The following is a 25,743-nucleotide window of genomic DNA, read 5'->3' on the forward strand; positions in this document are numbered from 1 at the left end:
TGGAAATGCCTTTTTCCCTTGCACCCAGAGTACAAGGACTGACCATACCAAAAATGTTCAGAGGACTTTTATTATAAAATAAAATTTAAAAAGTTACAGTGGAATTATTAAGTCAAAGTTGCACTGTGGTAACTTGGAAGAATGAGTTTTATTACAGTTGAGTTTGCCAGATTTTTTTGCCCTAAAGGAATTAATGAACCAGAGGGGAAGATATGGCACTTATTTAGCAGGCGTCCCTACATCCATACAGAAAGATGACTTTCCAGAACTGGTTTGTAATTGCTGGTGTGTTGAGTCACTTCCTCCTCCCCACTCCATAAGCAGCACACGTCACCTGATCTTCACCTGATCTTCGTCACTAACCCACGGGTGAGCGACACTTGCCCATGACTCTGTCATGATTGATTAAACAGGATTGGGCCTGTTTAATCCGGAGAAAAGAGGACTGAGAGGGGATCTTATTCAATGCATGTAAATATACCCAAGGCAAGTGCCAACAGGACGGTGCCAGACAGTTTTTGGTGGTGTCCAGCGACAGGACGGGGAGCAGTGGCCATGAACCAAAGCACAAGTAGTCCCACCTCAACATGAGGAAGAACTCCTTTACGTGGAGGGTGGCAGAGCACTGGGACCGGCTGCCCAGGGAGGCCGTGGACTCCCCTGTGGAGAGATCCAAACCTAGGTGCGTTGCTGTGCCACCCGCTCCAGCTGGCTCTGCCTCGCCAGGGGGATTGCTCTGGATGCTCCCCAGGCTCCCTTCCGAGCCCCAGACCCAGGGGCTGAACGCGGGCCGGGGCGCACCCGCGGCCGGGGCGGGCCGGGCGCTCGGGGCGTGCCCGGAAGCGGAGACGGAAGCGGCGCTCGGCGCTCGGTGCGGAAGCGGCGGCGGAGGCCGCGCTTTGGGTTCCGCGGGCGGCGGGGCAGGGGCGCTGCGCCACCGGCGGCCGGGCCCGCTCCCCGCGCCACTCTCCTCCCGCTCCCTCCCCTCGCCGCTCCGCCATGGCGGCCAACATGGGCAACCTGCAGGTACAGCGACGCCGGCCCTGCCCGGGGCGGACCCGGCAAGCGGCGGCGGGCGGGGGGCGGCGCCAGGAAGGAGCGGGGCCGGCAGTGTCCCGGGCCGGGGGTGTCCCGGGCCGCGGCTGCGGGCGGAGCCGGAGCACAGGGAGCGAGAACGCCCCCTGCTCAGCCGCCCGGGGGCACCGCCGGGAGGGCCGCGGGCACCGCAGCCGAGGGGGCTGGGGGGGACTCGGCTTGGGCTCGGAGTGGCAGAGCCCGCGGGGTCAGCCCTCATCGCCCCGGGCCGTGAGACCCTGCGGAGGTGGTCCCGGGAAGGGGGGCCCTGGGGCACCAGCCCCGCGGGACGCGGGCAGCGGGGCCTAGTGCCCGCCCGGGAGGCGCTGCTGCCGCTTCTGCTCTGGACGCGTGCCGTAAGGCTCCTGGTGGCTGTAGGAAGCCCTTGCCTGCTCTGCTCTTCCGCTTGTGTTAACCCTCGGCTCCGGGGGTGTAATCGGTGCTGCGGCTGGCCGGCAAAACAGACCCCGAAGTGAAATAATTGCGGTCCAAACAGCCCATTTTTCTCTTCGGCTGTTTAAACCGTGATCATTTTTGTATGCAGTGTTTACACTAGCAGTGTGATGTTTGCATTGACAAAGCTAGAGGAGATGTTGTAGGGTCTATAATAAGCAGGAGAAGAATGACATCTCTTTAAGATGCCATTCTTTCTTTGGGTGATGTTCATCAACTATAAACCCATGGGCTGATAAAACATAGTTTGTGACTCAGGGATAGTTAGAGCTGGTCATCTATGCCCTAGTTCATACAACTTTCTAATAATGTTTTCTGTTTGCTAGCAGTGGTGTTCTTCACAGTAACAGGCTGAGATGCAGCTGATGTAATGAAGTATTAGAGCTGAGAATCTAATAGCCAGGTAATAGTCTTTGGCTGTTTACAAAAAGAGAGTATAGCAAAACCAGGCTATACGTGATGCAGACTTTTGCCCATTTCAGAGGAGCAGGTCTGCCACATGCCCTATTTTCTCACAGTTCTGTTTTAGCAGGTGATCTTTGCCATTTATTCTATGGAATTAATGTCACTGTCTTTGTTGAACTGGATCCAGAGGGTTGCCCTGGATATTGGGCAAAAATAATTGGGCTGCCCTGTGGTAATTAAAGTCAATTAAGAACTTTAATATGAAAATAACTTTTTGAGGGGTTAATTTTTGCTCTGTTGCTAGATTTGAATGGTGCACAGAGGTGTGTAAGGGAGTCAGCATGAAATGGGCAGCAAGGAGGCAGCTGTCCATTCATTCATACCTGGGAAACTGCTCCTGAGCTCCCAGCCTCTCCAAAAAAAGGAAAGACGTTGGTTCTGTTCCAAAGAAACTGATGCTTACAGTGCACCAGCACTTGCCACAACAGAGCCATAGTCTGTTTAATTGGTTCAATGTTTTTAAATACCTTTGGTTTCAGGTAGATCTGTTGAGTTGATCTTTGCTTCCAAGACAGCAACACAAAGCAACAGAATGCAATATTTTGTAGTTTGTTTCATGGCTATTGTTTACTAGCTTTTTTCTGCCTGAAACACAGCAGAGTGTAGCAGTGGCAAGAGTATCTGTACTGGAATGTCTAATGGAAGCTCCTTGCTGCAGTTCAAACTCCCAACTTGCTCCCTGATATTACATAATCATCCTGAGCATACTAGCAATGCTTAGGAAAGGGAACCACATGTGAAAAAATAGGTGAGGGACTATAGAATGTTTAGTTGGTGTTGGTTAACTCTGGCTGACTGCTTATTTCAACTTACATGAGCCAGTGGTCAGAATGACAGTTTTAATTGTCTGGAAGTGGTATGGCATTCCAAGAAGGAAAGTGTAATAAAAAGTAATAAGCACTTACAAGCAAGCAACGGAATAGTGGTGATACAATAAATCCACAGGGCAGTGTGTGCAATACAGTGGCTTAGATTTCAGTCAGACTTATTTGAAACTAGCTGAAGAAATAAAGTAAAAATCCATTCGTAACTTCTCATAGAACTCTTTGGTGTTTAAGATTTGGGTATGTGCTCTGTCTGTTTGGGGTTTTTTTTTCTCCTCTCCCACCGGTGTGATACTTGGAATTTCTCACTAGGATATCAAGAATCTAAATCCTCCTAGAGAAGCTAAGCAACTGGTCTTTGAAGATGTCTCCAAGCATAATGTTTGAAGAGTGATAGTGCTAGTTTCAGTGATTGTAATCAAGTACTTCCTATATTGACTTTGCTGTTTACAGGGTTTACTGATGTTATCAGTCATAGAATCATAGAATTGTTTAGGCTGGAAAAGACTGAGTCCAACCACTAACCCAACACTGTCAAATGCGCCCCTAAACCACGCCTTAAACAGCATGTCTGTCTCACAGTTCAAAGTTTCAATGTCTGTGATAAAAAAACCCCAAGACTTATAATGGATTTCCAAATCTTTCCATAAGAAATGCAAGAGATTGGTAAGACAGACCACATAGACAAAACAGTAGTAGTTCCAGCTTAGTACACAGAAACTTGTCCTTCTTACTTGCACTTTTCCGTGTGCTAGTAAATTTCAGCAGTTTGTAAATCCTGCTGTTCATGAAAGGATGGAAATTTTGTGTTTCATACAAAACACCATCTATGACAATCAATTGCCTCCAACTTTGAGGGGGAGGAGGAAGGAGGAGCAGAAAAACTGGCCATCAAAGAACAGTAACAGCTTAAATGGTCTCTGATCACAGAAAATGCTCTTGTACAGCAATTAATTATTTGTTTGTGTTACAGAAAGCAATAGACCTTGCTAGCAAGGCAGCACAAGAAGACAAAGCAGGAAACTATGAGGAAGCCTTCCGCTTGTACCAACATGCCGTGCAGTATTTACTCCATGTTGTTAAATGTAAGTGTGATGTGTTGGATGATTAAGTAGAGTTTAGTCGTCAGATTGCCCAAGAGTAATCTCTTATGTTGACATCAGTATTTAAATTTTTGCTCTCATCAACAGTTGATACTTGCTAATTGTAGTTTGACTGAGGTCATATATTTTGCAGCTTTTACCTTTACTGTGTTGTGTGCTTGCTCCATTCTTGTAAGAAATTAGATTATTTTTTACTTGTGTTTTGTTTTAGGTTTTTTTAAGACAGGAGGCAGGTGTTTGCTGTATCTCCTCTGGACTTTTGTAGCAGTGTTTCAAGCTGGCCACTGCACCAGGAAATATGACAATAAGTACAGGGATCCCTGTATTTCTGTTGTGCTGAAAACCATGTTACACATGAAGTCTTTGCTGCATCTGCAGAGTGCTTTTTGCTCCTTTAATTCATGCTGCTTGCCCTTCTAAAGCCTCTCTGCTGACATTTTTTGCTCCTTAATGTCATAGTCTTGCTGTTTATCTTGGCCGAGAAAATATATGAGATGGACTTGTATGTAACAATTTTTCTTCAGTTTCCATATTCTCGTTATTTTATGCCTTTTCACACTTCTGTATACCTTTTGTGCCACATTCAGTGTTTGTATGCAAGGAATGGGCTTTCTTAATGTGGGTACAGCCCTAATGGAAGTGGGCTAGGGGTTGCTTGCCTGACAAAAGTACACTTACAAATCTTCATGATTTGAAAAAAATAGTTTTCTTTATAGTCCTTTATTATTAGGATAATCTGTGTTTATCACTTCCTGTCCATTTAAATCTTACAGACTTTGTCAGAATATCCCTTTCTGTGCTTTTCACAATATTGATGTACTTTTGGAAACAGCTCAAAAATCTGACATGTTAAATTTTGATTGTTGGTTTGAAATACTGTAATAGTGATTATGAGAACAGCATGGCTGTTGAAACACACTTAGTTCTTTTAGATGTTTTATGTAATGTTTCTTTATCTTTTAAAATTAGCAGGCTATGGAAGAATCAAGTATGGTTCTAAATAGAAACTGCCTTGCACAAGCAGCTTCTTGATTAGCTATTTTAGAAAAGCAGTTATTAAGGCAATGTCTAGGAGCTTGAAAGGCTGACAGAAAAACTTCCAGTGCTGATGTCCTTAATCCTTTAGAGTCAAATTTTAAGCCAAGGCAATGTTCAGGTGAATATTTGATATCTGTTACATGATGACATCCTTCTGGTCAGTTCTTTCCAAGGTATAGTGGCAAAATAAGTAGTTGAGATGTTTGGTTATGTTGTGAGCCCTGAGAGAGGTGTATTGATAAGAGATAAAGAAGACAGATCTTTAGTCTTGTTTTTTGATTGATGCATATGTGTTTTGCTGTTAACAAAGAATTGTTTATCTTCAAACTCTTAGATGAAGCACAGGGTGATAAAGCAAAACAAAGCATTAGAGCAAAATGTGCAGAATACTTGGATCGAGCAGAAAAGCTGAAAGAATATCTGAAAAAGAGAGAAAAAACTGCACCAAAACCAGTTAAAGAGTCTGGTCCTGCCGAAGGAAAAGGGTATGTTTTTGGAGAAGGTAAAGCAAAATACTTCCTGAACTCAGCTTATTCTAAACTTCAACTATTCAAAGATCATTTTAACTTGTGCTTCTGAAATGCTTCAGATGACTACTAATGCTGAAGTACAGGGGGCGAATAAAAATAACTTGAATTACAATCACAAGCGTTTCTGTGCTTGTTTACTAAAATGTGAACATTTGCATAGGAAATTCACTGAAGAATGAAAGCTGCTTCAGACTAACAGCTGAATCCAATGATTATTGGATTTAATGGGAAGGAGCCTGCTGACCTTTAAAGGCTTTCTGCATTTAAGTACTTAGTAACTAGAAAATAACTTCAGACTGGTGATTACTGGGGTTTCTGAGTTTGATCTGTGTCACACTTGATAAAAGATGAAAAGCCCTGTGTAGGGTAAAGTTCTGTAAGGTGCACTGAATCCTTCCAATGTCTTGCTGCTGCCTGGTCTCTCCACTGCTTCCCTTTGCTTAGATTTGTTTCTCACTTTGCATATCAGAGAGTTGAACAAGCAGAGCCATCCAAACAAGCCCAGCCTCTTTTGCCTTTGCTGCTCCCTTTATGGGGATAGGAGAAAGGAAGGATTCAGGATTATACCTTCTGGTGGGACTGCACTTTTTAGGAGTCCTGAACAGCTAAAGTTGCTCAGTTGTCTCTTAAAACTTCACCTGATTTTCAGTCTTTTTCAATGTCTGCTCATCTCATCAGCCTTATTTTTTGAGCTGTACCATCTTTGGCTTATTTATAATAGAAAGAAATGGTAATACCACAAAGGCTACATGTATTTTAATGACCTCCACTCCAGTTGTTCCCTCTGTAGTCTCTTTTCTTTTAACTTGCAGTTTCCTTCACTCTCACAAATGAGAGTTTTATAGTACTAGATGGAATTGGCCAAGTCCTGTTGCATGTCCAGATAGAGAAGTGCCAATGTCTAAAAACAAACCATTCCAGCACCTCTGTGTTGCTGGATAAAAGGGCTGTGTTTCCTAAAAGCTGGCTCAAAACACACAGAAGTGTGTTAAGAAGGCTCAAACCCATAAGAGGAAGTTGAAATGGCAAAGGAGGGTGAATTGGAAAGAAATCATAGAATAGTGTACTTCTGCTTTTCTGCAGTCATGTAAACCTCTAGAGGTCTGAAAGGATCTCAATGTTTCTTTCATTCCTGAGCCTGATGGGTTTTCTGCTTTTTGCATTCTGATTTTTATGCTAAGACAGAAGTCTCTCTTATTGTATTTCAACATTTTGTTTCCTAATCAGGAATGACAGTGATGGGGAAGGGGAATCAGAGGACCCTGAAAAAAAGAAGCTACAGAATCAACTTCAAGGTAATTTGAAGAATCCTTTTCTTTATATAGGGATCACTTCAGTCAAGCAAGTTCCTATATTTTTGCCATCTAAATTTTATGGATTAACTTAATGTCTGTAAGTGGCTCAACAATCTTGAGGTGTAAAAGCATAGTCTTTATGGAAGTAAAAGGACATGTGTACCATGAACTTATACAGTGACTACATTGAAATGTATCACCTGCACCCTGTGCTTCATGTTAAAATTGTATCACCTATCAAGCTAGCATTTTCCAGCAGAAGTTGCAAAATCCCAAGTGCGCTAACATGTTTCCTAGAGGCTAAGGAAATGATGATACAAATATGTAGTGTAAGCAGGACTGTTTTTGCAAAAAGACTGGTATTCATGTTCAGGAGTAAGAAACATGGATTCTTGCCCGTTTATAATAAGAGGCAGCATTTTCTTATATGCAGCGATGATGCTGTCCCAGTTCAGTAGCATAGTTTGGGTTTTTGAACTCAAATACAGAACACAGTCCGTGAAGCAATGTATTGCTGCTACCAGCAGTTTGGTGTGCAGTAAAAAAGGAGGCTTTTTTATATTTATTTCCCTTTAATAATGAAGAACTGTTCAGAACTTCCCTACCAGAAGGTGCTTATGGATCTGAAGAAACCTCATTGTTCTCCTGTTTTTGACTGTAACAAAGATCAAATGCATTTACCAGATCTTGTTCCTGTGTAATTTCATTTGTATCACCACTGGAAACTGTGCTATGCTTTTTCTACTTCTCTGCACATTATTTAATTCTATGCACAGTTATAAGAGATAGTGTCCTGGTTTTTTAAAAGTGACAGAAAATTGATGAGCGTTGAACTCCTATCCTGTCTCTCAGTGTACAGACTTCGTTTCTTCCCACATGAATCTGACCTCAGATAGTAGAAGTAGTGGCTAGGATTACAAGGTCTAATATTATAGGTCTAATAACCTATAATTACCAGAGTTCCAAGTTTTCCCATCTAGAAGTAGTTGAGAGAAGATTTTTAGCATGCCAGACTAACCAATCTGAAGAGAAGGGTGAATTACACCTCAGTTGGCTGAACTCATTGACTGAGGAAGATGAGACTTGGTGCAAAGCTTTGAATGTGCCTTGACTAAGAAAATACTTCTGCAGCTATGCAGGATTCGTATAACCTTTCTGATGTTTTTAGCGCTAGCTGTAAAACCTCTTTTCCATTAGATGATCCATCTGTTTGCTGCATGTCTGGAGATACCAATGAGTTACTTCCTCTGCTGGAGAATCTTAAAAAATCCTGAGCTAGTGCAGCTACATTGTTTAAATTGAAATTTCAAATTTTTTGGGAAGTGCAGTGGTGGTTTAGTTATGAGATGGTGCCAGGACTTCTTCTAACTCACAAATGTTCTGGTTATCCATGGTTTATTTTGGTAAAAAAATGTGAGAGATTTCTTTAAAAATAACATCCATTTGACTAATGGAATTCAGTCCTCCTATCAGCTTAGAAATGCCTTGTTTTTATTCAGTATAGACATAGGCATATATTTCTTTTTTCACCAAATGGAATTTATTGTAAATGTGAAAAGATATGTACGTCTCTAACTTAGACCATCTTTTTTTACAGGAGCAATTGTTATGGAGCGACCAAATGTCAAATGGAGTGATGTTGCTGGCCTCGAAGGTGCCAAAGAGGCACTTAAAGAAGCAGTCATCCTTCCCATTAAATTTCCACACCTGTTTACAGGTCAGGATTACAGCATTTATTTACTATTGGCCAGTCAGGAGTGGCACTGGGGCCTGTGAAGTGTGTTGTGCCAATGTATCACAGACTCAAACTGATCTCTTAACAAAGAGATTTTGATCCATCTGTCAGAATTTTCATGGGTACACGCAGAAAACCTCTGAGCACCCTAGAGGAGGATAATCAGAAAATAGTGTTTTGAAAACTGCTGGTTTCTCTCTTGCAGGCAAGAGAACGCCTTGGAGAGGGATTCTTCTATTTGGACCACCAGGAACAGGAAAGTCTTATTTAGCAAAAGCTGTAGCAACAGAAGCAAACAACTCTACCTTCTTCTCCGTATCTTCATCTGACCTGGTCTCAAAATGGTTAGGTGAAAGTGAAAAGTAAGTTGCCAGAGGTCCGGGAAAACTTTGTGGAGAGGAAATTATTATAGATATAAGGTGCCGTAAAGAATTTAAGAGAATGGTCTTGTCTTTTTAAAAACCAGCTATAAGTGTTTCTATGCTTTATGCTGCAGTGCCATGTAAAGATACCATTATATGCTGCATTTTGAGAAACTCTTTTCAGTGCTCAGAAAGATTTTGGGAGCACCACAGAGCTCATGCTAACTCTTCGTTTTGTTACTGTGTGATGTATGAAGAAGATCAGGAAGCCAGAAGACCATGAGTGACATGGCTGCAGTCTAGAAGTCCAGGAATTTGTCCATCTAGTCTTTCAAAAGAGATTTCCTGAATTAATAAAAAGCTCTGGGTTTACAGGGAAAGGATTTTCATATAAGGATAAGCATACTTGTCATAACCATGATTTCATAGTTTGAAGTGTGGGGCAACTGAGCAACACTGTTTAAAGCTGATAGAATGAGAAAGAAAGGCTATTAGATAAAGTGTTTGAAGTAAGTTATTTTTTTCCCCAGAAAGCTGGAAACCTTAAGCTGCTTTTCTTCCGTTGCAAAAGGAATACAGAACTGGAGACTAACTTGGCATTAGATTTTATGCTTGACTTCATTTGAAACTGTTGCCTGAGATTTAGTGCTGTAATATGAAGAATTTCCCAGCGTGTTCCTATTTTTTTTTCTTTTTTAAACTAGTAAAGTGTGTTCATGAGAGATGGCTAGGAGTATATGGGGTTTGTTTTAAGTTGTTTATTTGATTTGAAACCAATATTTCATGTCATACAGAAATTATTTAGTAAGTTAAGTTGTATAAAGGTACGTTATTTCTTACAAAATCTCTAGAATTATTTTAAGTTAGAAATATTTAGAGAAAGCTTTTTTCTTTTGAATCTTTCTAAATTGGTGGTTTTGTATAGTCCAGGCTGTCATGCAGAACTGTGAACTGAAAAAGGGCTTTATTTTGCAAAATTATGCCTGGAGCACTCTAGGTTTTTTTTATTATGCTGGGCACTCTCATTCAGTGTAACTCTGAGTCATGGAGCTGGAAGAATGTTGTTTCTTTGAGTAGCTTTATGTTAATGCTTTTTTCCCCTTGCTTTCTCTAAAGGAAATGACTGTATGACATTCTGAAGTTGTGTTTCTGCTGTTGTAATTATTAATATAGCTGAAGCTATTTCCTTCTTTAAGATTAGTGAAAAACTTGTTCCAGCTTGCCAGAGAAAACAAACCTTCTATCATCTTCATTGATGAGATAGATTCTCTCTGTGGGTCAAGAAGTGAAAATGAAAGCGAGGCTGCTAGACGGATAAAAACAGAATTTCTAGTCCAGATGCAAGGTGAGTTTATTTGGTTTTCAAAATCAGACAGAGAAATTAAGACATGTATTTTTAAGTGTAACTTGCATTAAAATACTAAAAATATCTGAAGTTCCACCCCATTAAATTTTGATGGCTTTTTAAAAAAGTCTCTGTTTATCATCTAAACTGTGAAATTATTTCTGCCCTGATACAGGGGTTGGTGTTGACAATGAAGGAATCTTGGTCTTAGGAGCAACAAACATACCCTGGGTTTTGGATTCTGCCATCAGGAGAAGGTATGATGGCACTTTTTTTCATCGTGTGCAATTCACAACTGGTGTGAGCTTTCAGCCAGAGAGTGCTTAAGGTGTTCATCCAGCTCATGTTTGCAGACATGGTTAATGTTCTGCAACTCAGTTCCATGAAGTAGACTTAGCTAAACTGATAGTCACTTGCCACTTTAGAGAAAGGTAGGTTATTCAGTCCTGTAGTTTATCTGATTTCTTGGTTAGATGATAATGCTTGAAGAAACAGGTGTTTTCTCCTTGCTTTTTTGTTTTCTGGAGGGCTTAGGGGGCAAGTTAGAAAGTACGCACCTCAGAAGGGCAAGAGAGGGTAGAGCTTTCCTTTTCAGCTGTTAACAAACTAGTGAGTAGTCTTGAACTTTTTTATGGAAGTGTAACCTTACAGAGAAATGCCTTGTTTTTCTACTGGTCAGGCATAACTTGTGATTTTTAACTGCTGTTTTGCTGATAAAGGACTTTTGCAGATACAGGACTGCCTGTACCTGATTATTTGGATCTGTCTCTGAGCTGCAGAGCAAGCAGAGGGCAGATGCAGTTATGTGACAAATATTATTATGTTGTCATGAGGACACAGCTTGGATAATGGCCATTTTTGTTGACTAAAGAATAATTGATTTTTTTTTTTTTTTTTTTTTTTTGTGTGTGACTGACACTGACTTTTATTTATTTACTGAATTCAAGCTGGCCATACTTCAGTTTGATTTGGGGTTGGACCAGGTCACCTCCAGATGTCACTTCTCATCTGCATGGCTCTAGAGTTGTATGAGCCAGATTTAGAAATGAAGGTATTGCTGAGAATTTCAAGTCATTCTTGAAATTCCAGCTTTGGTTGGGGTCCACAGTAAAAGACACACATGGACCTGATGGAATATGTTCAGAAGGGGGCTCTGAAAATGATCAGGACACCTTTCTTCTGAAGGCAGGTTACAAGAGTGGGGCAGTTTAGCCTGGAGAAGAGAAGAATCCAGAGAGACCTTATTGTGGCCTTTCAGTATATAAAGGGAACTTAGTAGAAGGGTGGAGAGATGTTCCTATTTTTTTTTCCCCCAGGCTTGTAATGCCAGGACAAGGGGCAGTTGTTCATACTGAAAGAGGATGGGTTTAGGTTGGGCATTAGGAAGAAGTTTTTTATGATGAGGGTGGTGAGACACTGGCACAGGTTGCCCAGAGAAGCTGTGGATCATTGGAAGTGTTCAAGGCCAGGTTGGATGGGGTTTTGAGTAAGCTGGTCTAGGGGAAGGTCTCCCTACCTGTGGCAGGGGGTTGGAACTAGACAATCTTCAAGGTCTCTCTCAACACAAACCATTTTCTCATTCCCAGCAACATGAAAAAGAAATTCCCTAGCTCTTGCCCACAAGACTTAAAGGAACTTGTACAACAATGGCTGTAATAAAACTAATTTTTCATGGATTTGAGCCACTTTGTCATGTATATCAGGTTTATTGTGTTCAGCAGGATTTGGAGTTGCTCTTTGTTGGTAAGAGGTAATCTCCATTCTGAGAACAGATGCTGCTTCAAAGGAGGAACTGCTGTTACCAATATTTTCTTGAGAATGACTTCAAATTTACTTCCTTCTATGGTGTTTTCTTAATTTAGTTGGAGACTGTAGAAAGTTGTTGCATAAACTTGTTATCAGGCAGTTCTTTCTTTGAGTGTGAAATCTGTTCAAATGCACTTTAACACTTAAAGACTTCTTCCTCTCAGTTTTTTTCTTTTAAGACTCAAACTCTGCTGGAAAAACGTCAGTCTGGAGAGAAGGATTTTGTAGTGGAAAGGAAGCAGTTGTTATGTAATTCTGGATATTAGCTTACACTAACTGAAGTATTATTTATGAGAACAAGTTGCTGAATATTTGAATCAGATTTTTTTTTAAAGGTCTGTTGTACTGAAACTGCTTTTTAATATTGCTAGAAGCAAGCTCATTTGCATGAGTTCTTTCCATTGTGCACCTGCATGAGTTGGCATCTTGGGAACGCTTTGGTTTTGTCGTTTTTAAACCAGGTTTGAGAAGCGTATTTATATTCCTTTACCTGAAGACCATGCCAGGGCTGCAATGTTCAAACTTCACCTTGGGTCAACTCCAAATGACCTAAAAGACTCAGATTATCGAGAGCTTGGGAAGAGAACTGATGGCTATTCTGGTGCAGATATCAGCATCATTGTCCGTGATGCACTGATGCAGCCCGTTAGAAAAGTGCAATCAGCGACTCACTTCAAAAAAGTAAGTAGGAATCAAAATTTTTCAAGTTATTTCATCTATGAGAGCAGTCTTAATTTGAAAATTCCTTACAAATTAACTGAATTTGGTTTGGGGTGATACTGCATGCTTATGAATGTCCCTTTTATTGACTGGGGAGAACCGTTCTTCTTTCCCCATACCCCCCCCAGTCCTGCCATAAGTCTGGTGGAGCTCATTTCTGAATATTCATGCTCTGACTCTTAATGTCTCTAGAGAGTGTTAAAAGCATTCAGTTTGCCATTTAAATGGCAATGTTACAGAAATGCTTTTTTTCTATTTCAAGTTAAGTGGTTCTTACCATGCTGGAAAAAAAAAAATAAAAGTATCCCTCATCCACTTGAGAACAGATGGATTGTACTTAAGCACATTCTGTTTACTTGGCATATTTTTCAAACTGAAAAATTAAGGTTCTTGTAGAGTTCTGGTAGAAACATTGAATCAATTACAGTAGTAAAGATGCAACACAACTGAGCAAGGTCTGTGTTTCATTTACACTGCTGAAATGTAAAAAACAGTTTACTTTTACATAGGTACAAACCAAAGAGCCTATTCAAACTATATTGTTTGGCTTATTTTCCAGTTACCTCTACATGCTATGTATTGACTTAAGTAACATTTCTTCACAATATTTGAATCTCAGAAACTTTATCTGTACAAGAACCAATTGGCATTCTTTACCACTGGTCTAAATCCATTACATCTGGGAATGTCTTTCCCCCGGAGAATTTGCACAGATGGGCCTTGTTTAGTCAAATTTATTATTCCCTGAAAACTATTAAACTCTTAAATGGAAAAAAAAGGAGTGATGGTATCAATGGTTATAAACAGAGGTTAAAATATATACAATGTGTATCAGTTGAATAAAACTTTACTTTGCTGTGTAGCATATTTTAAAGTAGACCCAGACTAAAGGTACTTTTTGTTAATATTTTTAGTGCAAAGTTTGATTTTACAGAAATTCATGTTTTTTGGGTGAAGGTGGGTCAGGATATTCTGCAGAGGTGCTAATTGCTGTAAAAGGAAGCTTTAATTTGTTGCTTCTTAAAAGAGCAGGTGTGGTAGAAAAAATTTTAGATCCTGAGGTATCGAGTACCATGTATGTTGTGTTGGCAGCAGATCTTTGTCATCTCAGTTACAATTACAGTTTTTTTACCAGTAACTCAACCTGACATAAAAGGGTTAAGGGCCCTGAACCAAACAGCTACACTCACTTTGAAGATAGGCTCTTTTTTTTCAATGTGGTTTCTTCCAGTGAACTTATTCAGCTTAAGATTCAGAGAGAAGGACACACTTAAATCCAGTATGGTCCAGAATATGAGAGGGCAGGAAATTTAACTTTGGCAATTCACAGTAACAATGTGATGTAAGCTGTATTTGTTGATAAATAAACAGTGACTTTGATATATCAAGGATTTTCTAGATGCTTCCTTCCCTTAAGCAGTCATGTCTGAAGTATTTATCTGTTGTTAACTTTACATGACAATGGCATTTCTGGCTAAAGGGCTGTTAGCTTTTAGTGTTTAGTTCAAATTTGGAACAATCTGAGGCATGTTTCAGCTTGCCATGGAGCAGTGAAATAACCTCAGTTGCCACAGTTTGTGGAACAACTTCAAAAGCACTTCTTGCATCTTAACTATTTTTGCTTAAGAAAATAAAAGGAAGGAAAAACCCCACAACTGCAATGCTTTGAGCACTCTGACATGAGCCAAGTTGATTCCACTTGTATTGTTAATGCTTTAATTGGATGTGATTTTGTGTTTTTGTAAGCAAAATCTTATTATTATTTGTGTTGTAACAGACAACTTGCCTCAGTTCAGCAGAGCTTTCCTCAGTTGTCAGTAATTAACTGTAAACCTTTCCTTGCCATGTGTGATAATGCAGGTTTGCCAGAGAGCATTTTGAATATTACAATCTGCTGCCCAGCATCTTGCTCTAAATACAGCTTGGAACAGCAGATCCAGTTCTGTCCCTAGTCAGTTCGTGTGTTCTGCTTTAACCTCTGTGCGTGCTCCGAGTTCCCGTGGGTGTGTGGTGCTGCACGTAACAGCCAGGGAAGGCAAATCACTGGTACCGGGCAGTGTACTGCACAAAGAGAACAGATGCACGGAGCAGCCTTTTGGGTCTGTCCATCTGTCTGTCGCGGGGCGGGGGAAGTTGTTTTGTTCTCCCGCTAGGTGGCGCTGTTTCCTACAGAGCGCTGCTCAGGTGGTGCGGGAAAGGTGCTGGGAGCCTGGGAAGGCGGGATGTCAGAGTAAAAAGCACTGGGAACCTTTTAGAGAGCTGTTAACTAGCGATGAATGAACTCCTGAAGTGACCAGGGAGCAGGAAGGGTGGTCTTCACCAAGCAGATTTCCTGGCATGTCAGTTTTCCACAGAAATCCTCAGCCTTAAGAGGATGTGGCTTCTGGGATTTGACCTGATGTGAATTTAAGTATCTGGCTACAGCTGCACGTTTTCAAGGTGAATAATACCAGTACACTTGTACAATTTCTCTTTCACAGGACATGTGTTCCCAATGGGTACGGCATCTGCATAAAATCAAGGAATGGTTTTTGCTTGGGGTGCTGTTCAGCTTCTGGTTTCTGTCTTCATAATAACTCCCATAAACTGAGTGTTTTCTTATTTTTAGGTAAAAGGACCATCAGTGTCTAATCCAAATACGATGGTAGATTTATTCACCCCTTGCTCTCCAGGTGATCCTGAAGCCATGGAAATGACATGGATGGAGGTCCCAGGTGATAAATTACTGGAGCCTAGAGTTTCCATGGTAGGTATTCCTTGTAGCATTTCTTTCTTATTTTGCAGAACTCTGAAAAGACTTTAAAATAAAGAGTCTTTTTCAGGACAATTAGATGAGATGTTTGTTTTCAGAAATGCTGGGCATACCAGATAACATTTGAATTCTCAACATAAATCATTACAGTATGGCATGCTATGAAAAAGACAGCTGTCTATCCCTGATAAGCATTTCTTATTCTTGTCTGCTGGCATGCAGCTGCCATCCTTTCATCCATAGACAGTATCTGCCTCTTGCACTGTTCTTTCACTTGGCTTTTATTCATTCAAAACCTTTAGGGTTCCTGCACCATGATACACTTTCTTCTCATCACTGTGGCATTAATACTAGGAAATGGAAAATTACATTCACTGTAAATTAGGAAGTGATGTTCTATGAGTAAATATCGCCCATGAAATAGATACAAGTATAAAACCAAAATGTAAGAAGATTTTGGATATAATGGTAGTTTAGGTTTAAATTTATTACAGATAATAAAGCAGCTTTTTCTGCTGTTTTCTTTGTGCATTTGAAAATACTTGCTTTGATCTAGAGAATAAAATGTGTAAGACAGTTTTCAATTTTAGATCGCTGCTTAAGAAAAAATAATTGCTGGACACTCATTCTGTATTTTTCCCCAAGAGCCGCAGAAGTCAATATTGTATTTAAGTACAAAGTTTGTAGGAAGCACTTAATAACAAATCTGTGTTCCTGTAGTTTCCTGTGTACGAACAGTCTTGTAAGGAATGAAAGAAATCAATGCATTTCATGGGGAATCATGGGCAATGCTTTGAAAATAGAACCATCACTATATTTCAGAAAATAATTTCCTGTGTGAATTTGCATACTGAGGAAGCAGAAGAGGATTTATGCAGGTGCCAGCCTGCCCTAAAACTTCTCTCTGCATGATCTAATTGGATTTTTAATCAGTCCTTCCTGGAATTAAAGACAGCAGTTCCTCATGTGCTCCTAATGGTACCTGAGCTCTGATGCACTACAGGCAGATGTTTCAGTATCCAAAATCAGTTCTTGTCCTTAAAATATAAGGCTTTAATTCCTTTTGAGCAGGGTGCCTCTGGTCTGCTGAGACAAATATCACATGTGGAAAACCATTATACTAATTTTTGGATTTTACCTGTAATTTATAGCAGTATGAGGTGTTGGGCATCTACTTTTTTCAGTTGCCCTTGGCTGGGAATTGATTCGTTTTCTCTACCTTTTTTATTCATAGTGTATTTTAACTGCTGCTTTCAACTTCATAGACCTGTGAATTTTTTTCAAAAAAAGTTCCATTTCCTAGCATCTAAATATTTATCTAGGAAATTTACTGAGTTGAAGAGACAGAAATTACCAGTCAGGAGCAGTAAAACTTTGCTAGAGATGAATTCCAAGCTCCTGTTCTACATTGCTGGACTGTGAAGGGTACATGGGAACATCTGATTATTTTCCACTTAATCTGCTGTAGTTAATCATGGGTTGAAAAGAGTAACTGACCAAAACAAAGTTCAGTTCTTTTAAAAAAAGAGATGACTAAAACTTGAATGGATGAGTGGCTTACACCTAAACCTGAGGTTATGATTTTGTTACTGGAAAACTGGAATACAGACTGTTGTCTGTATTCAAAGGGTCAAAAGGCTGCCTCTGGGCAGAAGTGTTCAGGCTTACTTAAAGTTTTGTGTTAATAGGAACTTTTAATGGTTTTGTTTTTGTTTTTTTTTTAATGCATATTTGTCCTGGCAGCAAAATTGCTAGCAGTGGTACTATGCTTGTTTCTGAAACCAGGTTTGTTTTTTTTTTGACAGGCCGATATGCTCAGGTCGCTTGCTAGCACAAAACCAACAGTTAATGAACAGGACTTGGAGAAGTTGAAGAAGTTTACAGAAGACTTTGGTCAGGAAGGCTAAACCAAAGATATGTGTGAAGCGTTAGAACCTTTTTTTTTCTTTTTAAAGTATTCTCGTGTCTTTATGGATGGCACTTGAAATAAATGCCAATAAAATCACCCCTTTCTTACTTTGCAGAAGGAATAGAAGATACCTTTGCAAAGACCCTTAAGCTTTTGTATTGTATTGTTTTCCTCAGATGTCTATTAAATGTCTTCTATTGAAAATTAATACAAAAATGCAATTTTAGGGTGAGACAGCAAAGTGATGTGGTAATGTCTAATAAACACTAGAAAGCTTTAAATTACTAGTTCCATATTAGGTAGTGTATTAGACCTGGACACCAGTGAGTTTTAGGTTTTGACCTTACCTTCCAGTAAGGCCAAAAACCTTTTTAAGGGGTGGGAGAGAACATATTTGTCAGGTGTTTTCAATATCAGTCAATCAGCATATATATTAATTGCTCTCATTTCATTTAGGAAAATGGCAACAAAATTTTCTAATCAAGCATACTGCAAGTGTGGGTTTGCTGTTAAAGTAAGAAAGAAAACACTGTGAGGATAAGACTACATGGGCCAGTACTTTGGTTAAATATTGATGGACCTGTTATTTGGCTTTTTTTCTGCTGTGCTGTGTTAAAATTTTGCCTTAAACAGCAAGCTTTTGTTTTTAACTCTTTACTAGCTGGTACACTCTGTTACTATGCAATTTAACACAAGTTTGTTAAATGCAAGTAACTCAGAAGATATTTTCCTGGCTCTTCTTGGGGGATTGTTTGGTTTTATTTGTTGTTTTGGTTTTAAAAATCTGGATTCTCTCCCTGGTGAAGTTTTGACTGAAGTTAGAAAAAAGCATTAGTAATGTCCTCTAAGATCCCACATGTTGAGGCTGGCGATATATATATGTAGTCTTTGGAGAATGTCTGGGCAGTATTTTGGGAAATAGCATACTTCACATGCAAGGAGATCAGAACAGATGTTATAACCACAGCCTTTCAAGTGATAACCCAGAACCCCACTGGTAACTGTAGCATATAGGTTACATCAATTTAGTGCTTAAACTGAGAGAGAAGGCTGGCAGTTTAGTACAGAAGTAGCACTTCCATTGCTCTTTTTCTGCAGAACTGCAAATGGAGATGTGCCTGAATGTAACTTAAAACACTACAGCATCAGCATTGAGTTTGTGCCTTGTAAGTTTGCACTGGCTGTAGATATGAAACATCATTAGAATATCTAGAATACTTTATCTTCCATTATCATTGTCCAGTTCTATCCTGCAAATGTTTTGTTTAACTTGCATTAAAAGAAATTTGCACATTTTAGGTGTGTATATTCTATGTACATATGCATAAATATGATCATCTTTTGATGGGGTTTGATTTCTTCTATGTACATATTTTGTGTACTTTATAAATCATAGGATGGGTGACATTTTCACATTTTCTGTACTTTAATGAAGTAAAATGTTGTAGTACAACATCAGGTATGTTATTTGAGTATTTCTTCAATGTTATGTTCAAGTTTTTACTGCTTTGTCTTCTTAGACTTTTGTTTCTGTGTTTAATAGCCAAACAAAATAGTTAAATATTCTTTGATCTGCAAGGTGCTGAGCTTTTTTTTTACTAACATGTTGAAGCATTTTTTCCAAAATCCTTCAGTTACACGGCTTTACTTTTGTCTTACATCAGAATGTGTAAATGTGAATCAGTGGGCTGCAAATCTTTCTGACAGCTGTTGAGGGGATGTCAGGAGAGGGAATGGGTGAGGGCAGGAATTCCAGCATAGGTACAGGCAACTATGGTTAGTAGACTTAATCCTTATTGCAACAAGATCTCGTTGGTAGATCTCTCTTGTGAACACTTCAGAAGTGAGCCACATACTAGCATGACCGTCCTTCAGAGGTTTGAAGCCACTGTCTGAAGTATTTATCTCTTGATCTCTTGAAAAATGAGAGTCCTTACTGCAATCCTGCAATCTTAAAATTCTCAGGAACATTTTGGTTTTTGGTTTATTTTTTCCTTTTTGCAGTAAGCTGATTTGTCTTATGGGCTTCCATATGCTTAACTGTATAATCTTGTATCTTTAATGCAAAGAAAAATATACTGTATGTTTTAAATTTACATCTTGCTGCTTGCTCAGATGACATCTGTAACAGAACCTTTACTATTTGATGTTGAAAGTTGTTTTTAGTAATATATATTCCAAATAAACTTTGCTGCTTAGAATTGCAGCTACAAGGGCAACTTTTTGGTTTGCTGTCTTTGTGAAATTATGATAAATTAATATGTATATCACCGAGCCTCTTAGCCAAGTTATCCATAGCAGGTGGATAGCCTAATGAGGGAGCATGCAAATTCACTTTTTAGTTTTCAGTGTTAATTGAAAATGTTCTAAATCAAAGAATTCATGAAAGGCTGTATTTGCTTTAAATAATGAAAACCTCTGTAAATACTGGACAAATTAGTTGTACATTTTTAACAAGGTCTGATCTTTGGCTGGTTAGCTTACTAATTGTTTTCATACCTTCTGGTGTTACTGCTTACTCATACTGCAATATGAAAAAATGTCATTTTCCTTCCTGTGTGTAAAATAATTTTTCAATTAAATCACTTCTGTATGTGCTTATGTCCTTCACAGATGGTTTCTTCACAGTGACATTAAGTTTTGGATTTCCTACCATTTGTGGTCTGTCTCTTGATGTACATACTTACAAGGTTAGAATAGCTCAGTAAATCAACTTATATATTTTTCTGCATTCCCTGACTGACATCAAGTTCCAGAGTAGTTTGATTTACGTGTTGCCTTTTTGTTCTTGTCTAGCATAACAAAAGCATACAAATCTTTTCAGTCTTCCATAAATCTCTTAAGTTTTTAATTTGGTTTGGTTTTTCAAGTCTGCTGGTCTTTGAATATACTCATATGCTTTTGTTTTAAGTAGTGGAGCAGAACAAATGTAGCTGAGGGAGATACTCTGGAATTGGCTTTTTTCATGTTTCTGCCTGTCAGAATTTGCTCTTTTTATCAACTGAAGCAAAGAGGCTGCTGAATATTCTCTGGTCAGGTGTTTTGATCTACTTTTGGTGTTTATTTAGTGTTCTTAATAAGAATATTCCACATTTTTTTGTTGTTCTTCAGGGGATTATCTTGACAGTAAGTTATTTAATAGTTCGGAATATGTTGAAATATGCAGGAACATCTTCATTTTGCTGTTTACTCTTTCCTTCCTCCAGAATGACAGGCTTGTTTCAAGATTGGCTTCCATACATGTTTTTGGTCTTAACCAGATTCACCCTAGTAATCATGGTTGACTTAAAGCCATTCCCATAACTTACGTAAACTATTGCAAGAACTCAGTGGACTGTTTGTTTCATACTGTGCTGCTATTCCAGCAGATAATTAATTCTTATCAAAACATCGTTTCTTTTATTCTTGAGCAGTCAGCTTTTGTTGTAGCTCTTGTGGCGTAGCTTCAGTGCTTACCCCTTCAGATTTTCTTTAGGTTTTTATTAACATACCGATCTAGGGATTTTATTCCACAAATCCCCTGTCGTCATAATTAGCTGCGCAAAAACTCTTTTAATTGGTCATTCATCCTCTGTCCTGGCATTTGTGTAGTGACAACCCAGGTGTTAGATAAGATTGTCCTGTTTTTATCTTTTGGTCCCTGTGACCTAATTAGAATTCTTCCTCTCCCTGCCTACTTCTACATGCACACACACCCTTCTGATGGGAGCTTTTCTACTAGGTCGCTGGTTTGTGACATTTTCTGTTTACTCGCCTTTGCAGCCTTCCTACCTGAGAGGCTCCAACTTGATGAATAAACACTCAAGGATACTTCTTTCCTTTTTCATATCCCAAGTTCAGGGACACTGGATTTCCATCCATCCATCCATGCCACCTGTGCATGGTACCTGCCAGAAGTACAGCCTGCCAGTCTTTTGCAGAAAAAATTGACATTTTTGGACTCATTCAGCTGAAGTTCTCAACCATTACTCATGGAAACACAGTAGAATGTCCTAGCATCATAGCAGGAGCTAGGTTCCCCTCTAAATAGATTTTGGTCGTGTTTTGAGGCATCTGCAGGAAATAAGTCACTGACACATGACACAGGCCTGATGTTGATAATGCAGCCAGAGTTTTCTTTCCTGCTTGGTGACCTATTATCAGGCACTGTAACATGAATTGGCAGGACTTGCTTTTGCTTGCCCTCGCTCCTCCTCTGCTGCCTCAACTCATTTAAATCCAAGCTATTCAAGGCAGGGACTTTGCTTTCAAACATGCTCAGTGTCACATGCATTCTGTCAACTATAAACAATAATTTCCTCTGACTCACTGTGTTGTTGGCCTGATGGCCATCCACAGGTAATTTGTTACAAAAATCTCAGCTGGAGCAGTTGCCTTCTGCTGCTTCTCAGTCCATGTCTCAGCAGTAGCGAGTCAGATAGGCGAGAGGCTGGGAAAGTGGCTCTAAGTATCACCATCTCATTCAGGAAACACAGCGGCAAATGGGAACTGTTATTTGGAGCTGTGACTTAGGCTCTGGCAGAGCCAGGTGAATTGTTTGCCCAGTAGAAAGTTAGGAAAATATTAAAACCATATGAATGCAAATAATCATTTCTTCCTCCTCTCCTCCTTGAAGGCTAGAGCATGGGCTCTAGCAGAGAGGCTCTGACCTAGCAAGACTTTTGCTTTATGCAAGATTTTAGAAAATCTGGAAAAATTAGCTGATCACTGTTTTCAAATGTCTGTTTTAAGTTGCCAGTTGAAATGCTCATGCTCTTGCCTGACTGAGCATGAGCTCACTTGAAGTTTAATGATGTTTTAATTAATTAATCACAGCTATTAGTTGCTCCATAGACAACTGAACAGCAAAGAAATTATTACTGTTTTAATCTTCATACCTGCTCTTGTTTTGCTGTGGACTGGTATGTTTGTCCTGCCTTGCCCTGTCACTATAATTTTAAAATGTTTTCTTTTTTGTTGTTGTTTTTCTTACCTGCCCAAAAAGCTCATGCCCATGATGCACGTGACCCCTTTCAGTGTGGGAGCAAGCAGGGCACAGTGCCTGCCTGACAGCAAAGCTGGTTTAGCTGCAGCACAGCCAAAGTTCCCACAGGACCTCCTGACAGAGCCTAAACTTTTCTGTCCACCCTTTGTCTTCACTGCCTCTTCACCAGCTTCAAGACAGAAGGGGTGCCCCTATAAAGACACTGCCATGGCTCAAACTCACACAGAGGGCACATGGGCACACCCGTACGTAGGAGCACTGGTGACAAATTCCTCACAAACATGCAGGGTCCTGTGTGACCACCCACCCTGTGCACACCAGGGAGGTGATGCAAAGTTACCTCCACCCAGCACCTGGAGCGCTGCAAGGTTCCTGCACATTCCAGGTTTAGGTGGGCTCAGTCCAGCTGGGAACAAATGTGCTGCAGCATTTATGGGGTTTCTGTGGGGCAGTGGGACATGGTGTTGTTCATCTTGAGCAGCCTGAGGCTCTACATGGGATAAATGAATCCACAAAAACACGTGTAGAGTTTGTGCTTCAGATCCCCCGGAGCTGGCACAGGCTGGAAGTTGACTGGTGAACAAGGGCAGTGATGCTGACACTCAGGGCTCCTGTGGGGTTTTGTCCTAGTTGTCAGCTGTGTAAAATGGTTTCCACAAGCTTTGAGGCTATTTGGGTTATTCTCTTGGGCCTTTTTTTGTGTAAAGTGTGCTCGCTTCACTGCAGTACATACTGGAAATGCATGATGCTTCTTACAAGAATAAAAGGGTTTTGATGAGAATTTTCCTTTGATGTGAATGTTAATTGGCAATTTTTGCCTGCCTCTCCTGTTGCTTTTGACTAATTTTCTGGGGGGTTTGCTTTTTTTTTTAATTTCGGTTTCTTTCTTTTTTTGTCTGACTTACCCTCTGTCCTTCACACCCCTTTTTTTCCTTTCTCAAAAAGAAGATAAAGCACTGATTTCTTTTTAAATCCTATTTCAAAGCTCTTTATGTTCCAATATTTCTCCAGTGTTTATAGCAAAGCAAGTTTATATCCAACAAAGCAGAAGCTGACAGAGTGTCTCTGATTTCTGTTTTTCCCTTCAAAGCAACAGGCCCATCTGTACACGCTGTCCTTTCCCGGGCTGACAGCAGGAAGGCAATGGGCTGTGCTGTTGTTACACAAGCAACTCTGATGTACTTGGGAGCAGTGCAAGGGGTAGGAATGGTCGAATTGCTTGTGTTCAGCAACCTGTTTTGTACCTGCTTTTTGGGTTAGAGGGGGAAAACAGCTATGTACAAGACATCTAAATTTCTATTGCGTAGCAGCAGCCTCTCTGCAGTGCATGCCAAAGATAAATTAGCAGCGACTGATGGCAAGGGCAGAGATTGTGTAATTTCATTCAGGAAATAAACATCAGCCTCTTGCCAGTGCTGTCAATATCCTGTGTGTTACCTGGAACTGGAATCAGACTTAATTCATGTTAAAAGATTGAGCAAACAGACTTGTCTGAATGACTTTGATAGAGAACCTGGCATGAACCTGGAGGAGGTAATTTCAGTTCTTCCAGTATTTTTAAGAGTGCAGCTATAAAGCAAAGAGCAATGGGAGCCTGCGATGCTGTCCCAGGCAGCAACGTGTGGTAGGGCAAGCAGCTCTAGAAACAAGAGATGTCAGTGAGAGGCACAAATAAGACCTGGGAAACAATGTTGTGGTTTGCAAGCATAGCAACTACCTACGATCACCTACAAAAGGTAAGTTCTTGAGAAAACCAGAGGCCTACCAAGACTACAAATCGTTAATTTGGCCTTTTGTTACAAGATCGAGTCATTTCAACATGAGCATAATAGACGTAGCTTAACTGGGGTGGTATAACTGGTAGCTTAGTTTTGAGGCAGAGAAGACTGATGAACGTGTAGGACCTGTCAATCTTTAAAGATTACATGGAGGTGTTTCTAAAAGCACAATACAAAGCAGAAAATTATTCCTATTTTTGAAAAACACATTAGCAGCTTCGGCAGGGCAATTTAATCACCAAGTTACTGAGTAGACATAGACCAGAAGTTGCTGCAAGTTTAACTACAAAAATGTTCCCTCTCTGGTTAAAAAGTGATAGCATTCATGAAAATACATATCCAGGAAGGTAACGATGACAGTAATAGGTAAAGACTGTGTCTGAGGGAATGCAAAACATGATACAAACATTGAGCAAGCAATGCAGTAGCTTCAATGGTAATTCCTAAGACTTTTCTGGCTGTTTTCCTGACAAAAGCCAGAAAAGGCTCCCACCTTTAGCTGTCCACCTACAGTTTCTACCTGAAAACCTAGAAAATTATAGTGGCCAAGGAACTAATTTCCCCATAGATTAAATTCTGTATTATTATTATCTTCCTGCCACAGTATCATAATAGGAGCTTAGAAATCATAAAAGGAGCAGCTGTGGATTTTCTAGACAAGCAGGGGCCAAGGGAAGATGAAGCCATGGCAATCCTCATATTACTCTTATCTGTGTTTATTAAATAAAGGGGGAGGGGGGCTCTCAAGCCTGTGAACCTCTTCTTTTTCTCTCATTATCCAGTTTTCAGCAGGACGTGTATGTCACCCCACAGTAAGCACAGCACTGGCATCTTCTCTTCCATCCCCCTGAAGCACAGATTCCCAGGCAATGCATATTTTTGATCCCTCTGGTCGGCTGATCCTTGGTTTATGCACTCAGCCGTTCAGCTCTTCCTTAGGACACTGGGGAAAAGGGGCAGCTGCAACCAGCTGGAGAACTGTGAGGCAGGATAGGAGTTGCAACTAATTTTGCTGGCAAAGAAGGAAAGGCTATATGGCAGTGCTGACAAGTGGAAGGCTGCAGGGGGAAGGTGTGGAAAGCCAGAGCAACTCCAGAAAAGGCTGACACGTGTCACATCTTGAAATACTGCTGATTGTAAGAATGGCTCTACATTTGATTTTATGACGAAGACCTTCAAAACACAAACACTAAGCTTCCTCCAATAAAGACAATGGCACGTTTACATTTTAGAAAAAGGACTGCCTTTCATCAGGAATAAAAGAACCCCCTTACACAGCACTCAGGGTATAATAAGTAGTGGAGAAAATCATACTACACCTGAAAGGAAGGTGATTTTGGTAGAACTGCATTTTCAAACTCCCCAGTGTATCACTTCTAATCCTATAGTGCATTTTCCTGTACATGTTCAATGATTGCGGCCCAGTAGAGTGTTCCCAGGGAATAAGTGCAGTAAGGTGGGAGGGGCAGTGAGGCACGGGGTATTGTTACAGTGTCAGGTAAACACATGGTTGTTGTCTCTGGAGCTTCATCTAGTCAGGCAGCTGCTGTTATCTGTAATATCAGCTGCG

The 25,743-nt window shown here is 40.2% G+C and overlaps 1 protein-coding gene across 3 annotated transcripts; it reads left to right on the plus strand.

Moving 5' to 3' along the window:
• Positions 1-864: 864 nt before the first annotated feature.
• VPS4B (vacuolar protein sorting 4 homolog B) lies at positions 865-19,630 on the plus strand. 3 transcript variants are annotated; one of them, XM_059853998.1, is made up of 13 exons: positions 888-1,026; positions 1,857-1,930; positions 3,790-3,901; positions 4,131-4,227; positions 5,292-5,442; positions 6,715-6,782; positions 8,380-8,499; positions 8,723-8,879; positions 10,076-10,224; positions 10,400-10,481; positions 12,492-12,711; positions 15,359-15,496; positions 17,308-19,630. In XM_059853998.1, the coding sequence occupies exons 4-13, from the start codon at positions 4,218-4,220 to the stop codon at positions 17,407-17,409; spliced, it is 1,197 nt and encodes a 398-aa protein (XP_059709981.1). In that variant the 5' UTR covers positions 888-1,026; positions 1,857-1,930; positions 3,790-3,901; positions 4,131-4,217; the 3' UTR covers positions 17,410-19,630. The 3 variants fall into 3 exon arrangements, with proteins under 3 accessions (XP_059709971.1, XP_059709981.1, XP_059709961.1); XM_059853988.1 differs by lacking the exons at positions 1,857-1,930; positions 4,131-4,227 and having other exon boundaries at positions 865-1,026; XM_059853978.1 differs by lacking the exons at positions 888-1,026; positions 1,857-1,930; positions 4,131-4,227 and having other exon boundaries at positions 3,715-3,901.
• The last annotated feature ends 6,113 nt before the right edge of the window (positions 19,631-25,743 follow it).

This window comes from Haemorhous mexicanus, chromosome 1 (assembly GCF_027477595.1).
Source record: "Haemorhous mexicanus isolate bHaeMex1 chromosome 1, bHaeMex1.pri, whole genome shotgun sequence".
NCBI classification, from domain to species: Eukaryota; Metazoa; Chordata; class Aves; order Passeriformes; family Fringillidae; genus Haemorhous; species Haemorhous mexicanus.

Bases quoted from the DNA above. Each gene is read 5' to 3' on its own strand.
- VPS4B (XM_059853978.1), top strand. From the start codon at position 3,730: ATGGTCTCTGATCACAGAAAATGCTCTTGTACAGCAATTAATTATTTG. The intron at 5,443-6,714 runs GTATGTTTTTGG...TTTCCTAATCAG, and splicing joins GGTCCTGCCGAAGGAAAAGG to GAATGACAGTGATGGGGAAG. The intron at 8,880-10,075 runs GTAAGTTGCCAG...TCCTTCTTTAAG, and splicing joins TGGTTAGGTGAAAGTGAAAA to ATTAGTGAAAAACTTGTTCC.